The sequence below is a fragment of the Arvicola amphibius genome, chromosome 4 (genome assembly GCF_903992535.2).
Source record: "Arvicola amphibius chromosome 4, mArvAmp1.2, whole genome shotgun sequence".
In the NCBI taxonomy this organism is placed as follows: domain Eukaryota; kingdom Metazoa; phylum Chordata; class Mammalia; order Rodentia; family Cricetidae; genus Arvicola; species Arvicola amphibius.
In genome coordinates, this window is record NC_052050.1 from 47534950 (window position 1) to 47547453 (window position 12504).

The 12504-nt window shown below is 36.5% G+C and overlaps 1 protein-coding gene across 1 annotated transcript; it reads right to left on the reverse strand.

Annotated features, from left to right (window-relative positions):
• Positions 1–1446: 1446 nt before the first annotated feature.
• On the reverse strand, positions 1447–2379 carry LOC119812341 (olfactory receptor 1468-like). The gene has a single exon (XM_038326938.1). It carries the CDS (start codon positions 2377–2379, stop codon positions 1447–1449), a length of 933 nt encoding a protein of 310 aa, XP_038182866.1.
• Positions 2380–12504: the final 10125 nt, after the last annotated feature.

Sequence of the window (12504 nt, forward strand, 5' to 3'; positions counted from 1 at the left end):
ATAGGGAAGGATACTTCATATTCATTAAAGTATGAATCCAATGAGATGACATTTCAATTCTTAGCATCTATGCCCTAAATGCAAGGGCATCCATATTTGTAAAGGAAACATTACTAGACCTTAAACCATAAATTGGCCCTCATACATTGATGGTGGGAAACTTCAATACCCTCCTTTAATACCAATATAGAGGTCATGTAGACAAAAAACAAACAGAGAAATACTGGAGCTCACAGGCATTAAAATCAAATGTACCTAATATATACCTACAGAACATTTCACCCAAACACAAAAGAATATACCTTCTTCTCAACCCTTCACAGAACTTTCCCATAAATTGACCACATAATGAGTGACAACGTGTAAGTGTCAAAAAATACAAAATTGGAATAATCCAGTCAGACCACCACTAATTAAAGCAACACCCTTCACAATAACCACAAACAATATAAATAAATCTTGGTCTAGCCCTAACCAAGCAAGCTCAAAAATTGTATGACAAAATCTTCAAATCTTCAAAGAATGAAATTGAAGAAGATATTAAAACAATTGAAAGCTCTACCATGCTCATTGATTGGTAAAATTACTGTAGGAATGATCATCCTACCAAAAGCAATTAAAATTCTACCACAATTCTTTACAGAAATTGAAAATTCAGTTTCATATGAAAAACAAAACCCAAAAAAACAGGATAGCTAGAACAGTTCTTAAAAATAAAAGAAGTTCTGTAGGCATATTTATCACTAATTTTAACCTGTAGTGCAGAGCTATAGTACCAGAAATATATGATATCAACATAAAAAGAGACATGTTGATCAATTTAATAGAACCAAAGACCCAAACATAAACCCCACACTTGTGGACACCTGAGTTATGATACAAACACCTGAAATATACAAAAAAGTAAAAACCATCTTCAACAAATGGTGCTGGTCTACCTGAATGTCAGTATGTAGAAGAACACAAATAAATCCATATTTGCACCCAGAATAAAATTCAAACCAAGTGGATCAAAGATCTCAACATTAAACTATACACTGCATCTAATAGAAGACAAAATAGGGAATAACCTTGAATGCATTGGCATGAAAGAAGAATACATAAGTAGAAATAGATTACTGAGCATCAATATAAGATTATTATATATAATTTGTTAATATTTTAAAAGTGTACTGCAACCAACACAGAAATTTGCATAAAATCACAAAACCTTAGAATAACAGTAATATAAAGTATGGAGATATTATCTAGTGATTTTCTAGAATCACACATTAAAGACAGAAGATGGCATCACTGAGTCACTAAGGTCCCATTTCTTAACTGAACTAATTTGAAAAATTTGTTTCTAGTATGCTATTAAATGTTTGTCTCATTTAAGAGATACATTTTGTAATATAAATATTAATATATTTACTAGACATATTTAAATAAATATCAGTGTTACCATTATAAAGAGATTTTCTTCTTGCAAATAACACTTATCAGGGCCTCTTTCATCTCTCTGTTCCTCAGGCTGTAGATGAAGGGGTTCAGCATGGGAGTCACCACTGTGTACATCATGGCCATGGCAGTATCCTTTACAGTATCATTATTAGCTGATGGAAATATGTAGAGACCAATAAGTGTCCCATAGAACAGTGAGACCACAGACAGGTGGGAGCCACAGGTGGAAAAAACCTTGTGGATAACTCGAGCAGATGAAACCTTTAGGATGGAGCAGACAATTCGTACATAGGACACAATGATGAGTGAGAATGGGATGACACTAAAAAGCCCTCCCAAGATAAATATCACTAGTTCATTAATGTAAGTGTCAGAGCAGGCCAACTTGAGCAGGGCAGATATATCACAGAAAAATTGATGAATCACATTGTTTTCACAGAATGACAATCTAGCCAGGAGTAGGGTGTGCAACATGGAATACAAGATAGTCAGCACCCAGCACAACACTACCAGGCACACACAGAGCATGGGGCTCATGATGCTGGTGTAATGAAGGGGGAAACAGATGGCCACATAGCGGTCATAGGCCATAACCACAAGAAGGAAACTCTCCATGCCTCCAAAAACTATTAAGAAGTACATTTGTGCCAGACAACCTGCATAGGGGATGGATAGGTCATTGTTCTTCATGGTCTGCAGTAATTTGGGCATTGTGACAGAGGACAAACAGAGGTCAGAGAAGGACAAGTTGCTGAGAAAGAAGTACATGGGAGTGTGCAGATGGGAGTCCAGTAGAATGAGGATGATGATGATGAGGTTCCCCAGGACGGTGGTGAGGTACATGGCCAGGAACAGAGCATAGAACAGGTGCTGGTGCTCTGGGGGGATGTCCAGGCCCAAGAGCAGGAACTGGGAGGTAAAAGTTTTATTATTCATTGTAATTTTTTCTCTCCAGTCCTAATGAGAAAACATCAGTGTCCCTAAAAATTCAAGTTATAAATGAATGTAGATTAATGATATATATTCTACAGAAATAGATTTGACAGTTATTGTAATAATAATCTCTAATTCTAAATATCTGTAATCATTGCTATCACAAATGATTTTTCTCAACTTTTTATTAAGAGATTTCTATTTTTCAGTCTTTCTAAAACAGCTCTATGCATTTCTACAGAGTTACAAAATGAGCTAATGCTTCTCTCTCCTACTGTCTGCACATCATGGGCAACTGTAGTTTGTTTATTTGTACTTTGTTTTAGGTTATATTGTATATTGATGTTCCTGAAGAGTTTTGGATGAGCTTTAACATCCTAATTTTACATAAATTTCAAAAAAAATCTCACATACTCTAATGCTTTACATTACTATTTCAAACGCAGACATCCATGTCTCTGTAACATACAGATTTCTGCTCCACTCTTCACTAATCATCCTCCCTCCATTGCGTGTGGACAGGCCCCAGAAGCTCAAAAGTCCCATGTGAAAGTTATCTTTTCAGGTTTTTGTCTTCTAAAGCATTCCTCCTTCTTTCTTCTCCAGTGTCCCACAGTACAGTGAAAGAACTTCAGTTCAAGTCAGAAGTCTGTGACTTTTAATCCACTTATTTTTCCTTACCTTGAACTGCTTTCATACATAATACAGACTCCATCTTCATTCACCTCCTATTTCATCCATCCCTTTCTGTGAGAACATATTCATATATGAGGATCCCATCTTGTCTTTACTGGAATACAGAAGCAGACTCGGTTTATCTCTATGTTCCCATTCCCATGTCTCGTGACCATTCTCTTCTCCTTTAACATGCTTCATTTACGCTGTGGCATTCTAACACCAGAGTACCACTATCTCTTGTCTGATTTATTCTTCAGATTACCCCTGTTGCTCTGAGGATAAGGACAAAGCTCCTGTCAGGGACACAATCCTCATTTCATTATCTGTGCACCTATGCTCTTTCGTCATCTCATGTGCACCAAAGGTGTACCCTTCCTTATATGTTCTTACATTGACACTTGGGCTTCTCCCTTTATCAGTGCTGCAGTAAAACTCTTTACCTTCCAATTTATGAGCTTCTTCTCCACTTGCCTATTGTTTCCTCCTCTTTCTTTCCCTTTCATCTCGCTCATCCTCATTCATCTGTAAGGCATATTACGCAACACATAAACAACTAAATATATTCTATCTCCCCATATCAGTAAGGCCTTCACCCATGTCCCATTACATCTTTTTTTTTTTTTTTACTGAAATGTGTTTATTCTATAGCAAGATAAAAGCATTTTGTTTTAGTTAAGCAAAATACAAACAACTTAATTGCTGCTATCATAACTCATAAAAAAGTATAAAACAGCATAAAAACACAATAAGCAATGTAGCGGTGAATGGTGTATGTCACCAGTGTTTACGTTAAAGCCCGGTTTAGGAAAAACTTTACATCTTATATATATTCCGTGCACTTAATACTTTGATAACTGTTTTAAGCTATCTTCCCATCAATGGTAAACTATATGCAAGAAAGGTCACACAAGAGTTTATTTCATTTGACCATTTGCATTCATTCCTAATCTCCAACTGGGGTCAGTACCTGACCTATTGCATGAATTTGGGCAGTGAGCATTTGTTACATGGTTCTCAAACTGTTACACATTTTTTTAAATTCAAAGGTAAAAAAAAATCCCAATTATAATTGAAAGATTTGACCAGTTATTCTGAATTTTATACTCTATAATAAGTATTATAAATCTAATGTTACATTTCTATAGAATTTGTAAAAATAGTCATTTTATCACACCTCAGTAATACTGATGACTCTCAATAATATCCATATGCTTTAATCAAAAAAATGTCATTGATATGATAAAAATTTTTATGAACTATTAAAAAAGCAGCAAAATTAGTTTGGAAACTTGACTTGAGTTATTCCTCTGATGTCTATACTGTATTTGATGATTAATTTATGCATCATGTCAGTTAAGCATGATGTTTATTTTTGAAAAATACTAGTTGCTATGAAGGCAATCAAAGGTGACATTTAATCTGTAGACTTTGAGTAATATAACTAACACTTCATAAGGTGATTTTCTTCATGCAATCAGGTGAAATAATTAGAAGAAAAAGACAGTATATTTTAGAACGGTTTTCATATCTTGCCTTAGATACAAGTCTGGATCCTCCACTCTCCCCAGAGACTCAAAAAATCTAGACAGTTCTTCAAACGTTGGCCTTATCAGTCTCTAACACTGGGCAGTTTGTGTTGTAACACACATGCAAGAGATCATATAAACAAACAAACAAACACACACACACACACCACTCATACACACACATTATTCTGTGATTTCACATAACACTGACTGAACCTTTGATGTCTCAAAGCTGACAAAAGAGAAGCATCAAGTTTCTCTAACACTATACCAAAATCTAAATGCTTGTAATTGCACAGACTGGCAGTGTTCAACAAAGATAAATATAGAGTTTACATGCTTAGACATTGTGTATTAGCACTTCAGAGGAGGAAAACATGCAGGAAAATATCATGGACCATATATAAAGATGCTCTCCTTATGTATGACCTCCTGCATCTGCATCTCAAGCAGTGGCATGTACAGTTTCTCCTTCTGTAAATTAACAGTACCTTTGTCTTAGGTAGGTATGTGTGCAAAGATCAGAAGACGGAGAAATCACCATCAATTCTTATCACTGATGTGCCAATGAATTTACATACTGTTGTTAGGTATTCAGTCAACAGTTCTCAAATTAAACAGCAAATAAAAATCCAAAGTAATATGTTTCTAACATTTGGTACTACTACATATTTTCTTAGACTCTATAGAAGCATTGAGTTTGAATGCGTAGCTCTTCTTGTACTTTTACATGAACATCTTCATGACATTAATGTCTTCCTTGATGGATTGCACTTAGGATCAGTCATAGATGTTACCGCTAAAACACAGACTTGTGAGCTTGTGCAACAAAAATGATCATAACCTTAGGTAGGACATTGTTCAGAATTTGTTAATTCCTCACAAATCAATATACCATAAACAACCATTCAACATTACAGCAGTAAACTCCATCTAGCAGCACTGTTCTTGTGCTGAAGAGGTGTAAAACTGAGAGAAAATTATAGAATGAGTAATTATAACAAATCCATCAGTATAAAAGCAGTTCTATGATGTCCATAAAACAAATACTTCCCCAATATGGAGATGTTTTGGGAGACAGAAACAAAGAATGTTATCATACCTCTAAAATTGCCCTGTACCACACTGGAAATTCATTTTGATTCGGAGCAATATGCCAACTTATTTTCCTGAATTTAACTAGATATTCCTAGGGTAGTCAAAGTTTCTAGTTCAGTATCCTTACCTTTATTTTACTCACAGGCACAGGATCTATTGACCTCTTTATTCACTGCCTATATGTTCCATCTAACTCACACCACTCTGTGGGCATTTCTAGGCCTTAGGGGCCATATATCTCTTAGGAATCCAGATTTACCATCACTCATTAAAGACATTGTAATTACCCAGGACCTTTCTAGGATGAATTTAATTCTGGGATCTCTAGTGGAGAACATTTATAGCCACTTATCACTCCTTCCTCTACTTAAGGGAATATAAAATTTAAATGGCAACAGTAATCAAAATGAATAAATTTATTTCAGTCACAAGAAAATAAAAAAAGAGTGGAAAGATGCATATCCACTCAAGTAATGAGTAGAATTCTGCTTGACTGGAGCCCACTTTGCCAGAGGGAGAAATGAAAAATCTGACTAGAAAACCACCCCAAGTTGTAAGAAATTATTTTCATTACTAATGATTTAAAGTGTCTTATACAAGAAAATTTTTCACAAGAAACCATAAATAGTTTTGTAAGTTTTGGCTATGATCCTAACCTTTAATGACTACATCAATGCTGCATCCAACAGTCATTTTAAGTAGAATAAGATCATACAAAATCACACACACTGGGATGGCTTTCAAATACAGAATCTCAATTCAAAATAACTGAGTACCTGCAAAATTATTTAAGACATATACACAACCTTATGGAAAAATTTGAAGTTCATCAATGATATTTCTATGAATGATATGTCCAATGAAAAGGACAGGAATTTAATGAGAGATGACATGTTTAATACTTCCTCAAGCAAATAGAAACACAATTTATATTCAATGAGTTCAGCATGAATCATGAGGCCATTGATGGCATTTATAATTCCTTCCTTCATTGTAGTACTGAAATTGGCAGTCATCTCTTTGATGAAGTTCTGTGATTATACTTCTACGACTGGAAATCTTGATCCTTATTGGTCTAATCTTATTGGACTCATAGAGATTATGTTTTTGAATGTGAAAATAGTAAGTGGGATAAGGATGTATCCAGTATTTTAGACAAAGTGCTGCCTGCTCTGTCTGAGTAAAAGAACCACATTTGCTTGCTAATATATTGGTTTCAGTTACTCCAAGAAGAATGATGTGTCTACTCTCTGTGTTTTGGTTGACATGAGAAGCAGAAGTGGTTGTATGGTAGGCTCAAGTTCTAATTTAAACATCAACTGATAAATAATGAAAATATGGTACAGATATACTATGGAATATTGTTCAGTTGTACAGTGCTCATTTTAAAAATTAGGTTACTTTTTCAATGAAAAGAGAAATAAGAGAACTAACAGATGCTATTACTCAAATGGGCTTAACAGACATCTATACAATATTCCTCAAAACAAAAAAGAATATACCTTCTTCATAGCACCTCATGGAACCTTCTCAAAAATTGACCACATGCTCAGTAACAAAACAAACCTCATCAAATAAAAAAAAATGGAATAACCTGATGTATCTTATCAGATCACCATGGCTTAAAACTAGAAGTAAACACCAATACTAATTCCAAAAAGCCCACAAACACATGGAAATTAAACAATGCTCACCTGAATTATCAATAGGTCAAGGAAAAAATAGAGAAATTAAAGACTTCCTAAAATTCAATGAAAATGACCACACAACATACCCAAATTAGTAGGACACAATGAAAGTAGTGTTAAAAGGAAAGTTCATAGCACTAAATGCCTACATAGAGAAGCTGGAAAAATCCCACACTAGTGAATTATCAGAACATTTGAAAACTATAGGACAAAAAGAAGCAAACTCACCCAAGAGAAAAAGATGGCAGGAAATAATCAAATTGAGAGCTGACATCAACAAAATAGAAACAAAGAAAACAATACAAAGAATCAATGAGACAAAGAGTTGGTTTTTCAAGAAAATCAACAAAATAGACAAATCCTTTATCCGAACTAACCAAAAGGCAGAGAGAGAATATCCAAATTAATAAAATCAGAAATAAAAAATAAAATAAATAAAATCAGAAATAAAACAACAGACACAGAAGAAATACAGAGAATCATCAGGTCATATTTCAAAAACCTATACTCTACAAAACTGGAAAACTTAAAGGAAATGGACAACTTTCTGAATAAATATCACTTACCAAAATTAAATCAAGACAAATTCAACAGACCTATAACAGCTGAAGAAATAGAAATAGTCATCAAGCCCAGGACCAGATGGTTTCAGCTCAGAATTCTACAAGATTTTCAAAGAAGAACTAATACCAATACTACTCAAATTATTCCACACAATAGAAATAGAAGGAACATTGCCAATTTTTATGAGGCTACAATTATGCTGATACCCAAACCACAGAAATACATTTCTAAGAAAGAGAATTACAAACCAATATCACTCATGAACATTGAAGCAAAAATACTAAATAAAATACTGGCAAATCAAATCCAAGAACATATCAGAACCATAGCCCACAATGATCAAGTTGGCTTCATCCTAGAGTTTCAGGAATGGTACAAGATGGTCGATCACCTTCCTGGACCTGGGGGGAGTTGGGAGGACCTTGGACTTAGCATAGAGTGGGGAACCCTGATGGCTCCTTGGCCTTGAGAGGGAGGGAGGGGAGGTATGGGTGGAGGGAAGGGGAGGGAAGGGGGAGAAGGAGGGGAGGGAAGGGGGAGGAGGAGCGGAGGGAGGGGGGAGGAGGAGGGAAGGAGATGGAAATTTTTAAATATAAAAAAATAAACCATGAGAAAAAAAACGAAAAAAAAATAAAATTTCAAAATTTCAAAAAAAAAAGAAAAGAAAAAAAAAGATATGAAAATCTGTCAATGTAACCCACCATACAAACAAACTGAATAATAAAAACCACATTATCATCTCATTAGATGCCAAAAAAGCTTTTAACAAAATAGAACATCCCTTCAAAATAAGGTCTTAGAGAGATCAGAGCTACAAGGAACATACCTAAACATAATAAAGGCAATATACAGCAAGCCACAGCCAACATGAAATGAAATGAAGAGACACTCCAAGAAATCCCACAGAAATCAGAAATAAGACAAGGTCTTCCACTTTTTCCATATCTATTTAATATAATTCTTGAGGTCTTAGCTAGAGCAATAATGCACCAAACAGCGATCAAGGGAATACAAATTGGAAGTCAATCTCTCACTGTTTGCTGATGATGATAGCTTACATAAGCAATCCCAAAAATTCTACAAAGGAACTTCTACAACTCATATACACTTTCAGGAATGGAGCAGGATACAAGATTATCTCAAAAAATCAGTAGCCCTCCTATACTCAAATGTTAAAAAAGGGTTGAGAAAGAAATCAGAGAAACATCAACTTTCACAGTACCACAAATAACATAAAATGTCTTGGAATAACAAGACAAGAACTTTAAATCCATGAAGAAAGAAATTGAAGAAGACACCAGAAAGGGGAAAGATCTCCCATGCTCTGGCATAGGCAGAATTAACATAGTAAAATGACAATATTATTAAAAGCAATCTACAGATTCAATGCAATGCCTATCAAAATCCCAGCAAAATTCTTCACAGACCTTGAAAGAACGGTACTCAACTTCATATGGAAAAGCAAAATACCCAGGATAGCCTAAATAATCCTGTACAATAAAAGAACTTCTGGAGGCATATAAGGGTGCAGTTGTATTTGGGGCATAAATGTTCAGTATTTATATTTTCTCTTGATGGATTTTTCCTGTGACTAATATGAAATTACCTTCTTTGTCTCTTATGACTGATTTTAGCTTGAAGTCTATTTTGTTAGATATTAGGATAGCTACACCTGCTTGTTTCTTAGGTCCATTTGATTGGTATATTTTTCCCAACCCTTTACTCTGAGAGGATGTCTGTCTTTAAGGTTGAGATGTGTTTCTTTTATGCAGAAGAAGGATGGATTCTGTTTTTATATACAGTCTGTTATCCTGTGCCTTTTAATAAGTGAGTTGAGTCCATTTACATTAAGGATATTAATGACCAGTGATTGCTATCTCCTGTTAATTTAGTTTTCATTGTTGGTGATGTTAATTTGTGCATTTTCCCCTTTTTGAGGGTTTGCTGCTATGAGACCATCAATTATCTGTGTTTTTGTTGGTGTAGCCAACTTTCTTGGGTTTGAGTTTTCCTTCTAGTATTTTGTGTAGGGCTGGGTTTGTGGCTAGGTATTGGTGAAATCTAGTTTTGTCATGGAATATCTTGTTTTGTCCTTTTATGGTGATTAAAGGTTTTGCTGGGTATAGTAGTCTAGGCTGACATCCATGGTCTCTTATGTCTACATTATGCTTGACCATGACCCTCTGGCTTTTATTGTCTCTAATGAGAAATCGGGTGTAATTCTGATATGTCTACCTTTATATGTTAGTTGGCCTTTTGTCTTTGCAGCTCTTAATATTCTTTCTTTACTCTGTATGTTTAGTGTTTTGATTATTATGTGGCGAGGGGACTTTTTTGGATCCAATCTATTTGATGTTCTGTAAGCTTTCTGTATCTTCATAGGCATATCTTTCTTTAGGTTGGGTAAGTTTTCTTCTGTGATTTTCTTGAGTATATTTTCTGTGCTTTTGAGTTGAACTTCTTCTTCTACTTCTTCTTCTTCTATACCCATTATTCTTAGGTTTGACCTTTTCATGTCCCATATTTCCTGGATATTTTGTGTTAAGCTTTTGTTAGATTTAATGTTTTTTTCTGACTATTAAGTCTCTCTTTTCTACTGTACCTTCAGTGTTTGAGATTCTCTCTTCTATCTCTTGTATTCTGCTGTTCATGCTTACGTGTGTGGTTCCTGATCATTTTCTCATGATTTCTGCTTCTATAATTCCCTCGGCTTATATTTTCTTTATTGTCTCTAGTTCAGTTTTCCAGTCTTGAATAGTTTCTTTCATATGTTTGATTTCTTTTTCTTTGTTTTCTTTAAGGATTTGCTGATGTCTTCCAATTTTTTGTTTGTCTTTTCCTCAATTTCTTTGAGGGAATTTCTCATTTTCTCTCTAAGAATTTCAAACATTAAGTCTTTCAATTCTCTGTTAGGTTTCTGTCTGATTGACCTGTCCATTGGTGAGAGAGGAGTGTTGAAGTCTCCAACTATTAGTGTGTGTGGTTTGATGGCTGCCTTGAGTTCTAGAAGTGTTTCTTTTACATAAGTGGGAGCTTTTATATTAGGGGTATAGATATTCAGGATTGAGACTTCATTCTGATGGATTTTTCCTGTTATGAGTATAAAGTGTCCCTTTCCATCTCTTCTGATTGATTTTAGTTTGAAGTCAACGTTGTTGGAAATTAGTATGGCCACACCCGCTTGTTTCTTACGGCCATTTGCTTGATAAACCTTTTCCCAACCCTTTACTCTGAGTAGGTGTCTGTCTTTGTGGTTGAGGTGTGTTTCTTGTAAACAGCAAAATGTTGGATCCTGTTTTCATATCCAGTCTCTATACATGCTAGAATACTACTCAGCGGTAAAAAACAATGACATCTTGAATTTTGCAGGCAAATGGATGGAAATAGAAAACACTATTCTGAGTGAGGTAACCCAGACCCAAAAAGATGAACATGGGATGTACTCACTCATAATCGGTTTCTAGCCATAATTAAAGGACATCGAGCCTATAAATTTGGGATCCTTGAGAAGATAATAAGAAAGTGAACTCCCAAAAAAAGATATAGTTATCCTCCTGGATATTGGAAGTAGACATGATCACCAGGCAAAATTGGGAACTTGAGGGTTGGGTGAGACTGGGCCAAGGGAAGATGGGGAGAGAAAAGCGTGAAGGGGAGAATGGGGGGAGCTTGGAGGAATGGGATGCTTGGGATACAGGAAGGGTGGATATGGGAGCAGGGAAGTATTTATCTTAATTTAAGGAGCCACCTGAGGGTTGTCAAGAGACTTGACCCTAGAGGGGTTCCCAGGTTTCCAGGGAGACGCCCCCAGGTAGTTCCTTGGGCAGCTGAGGAGAGGGAGCCTGAAAAGGCCAGTTCCTATAGCCATACTGATGAATTTCTTGCATATCACCATAGAACCTCCACCTGACGATAGATGAAGAAAATGACAGAGCCCCACATTGGAGCACCGGACTGAGCTCCCAAGGTCCTGTTGAGGAGCAGAAGGAGAGAGAACATGAGAAAGAAAGTCAGGACCGTGAGGGAACCTCCATCTGACGATAGATGAAGAAAATGACTGAGTCCCACATTGGAGCAATGGACTGAGCTCCCAAGGTCCTGATGAGGAGCAGACGGAGAGAGAACATGAGAAAGAAAGTCAGGAACGTGAGGGGTGCGTTCACTCATGGAGACGGTGGGACAGAACTAATGGGAGATCACCAACTCCAGTTGGAATGGGACTGATGGATCATGCAACCAAACCCGTCTCTCTGAATGTGGCCAACAGCGGGGGCTGACTGAGAAGCAAAGGACATTGGCGCTGGACTCTGATTCTTCTGCATGGACGGGCTCTGTGGGAGCCTTCTCAGCTTGGTCGATCACCTTCCTGGACCTGGGGGGAGTTGGGAGGACCTTGGTCTTAGCATAGAGTAGGGAACCCTGATGGCTCCTTGGCCTTGAGAGGGAGGGAGGGGAGGTATGGGTGGAGGGGAGGGGAGGGAAGGGGGAGAAGGAGGGGAGGGAAGGGGGAGGAGGAGGGGAGGAAAGGGGGAGGAGGAGGGGAGGGAAGGGGGAGGAGGGGGGGAGGAGATGGA

Bases quoted from the DNA above. Each gene is read 5' to 3' on its own strand.
- LOC119812341 (XM_038326938.1), bottom strand. From the start codon at position 2,379: ATGAATAATAAAACTTTTACCTCCCAGTTCCTGCTCTTGGGCCTGGAC.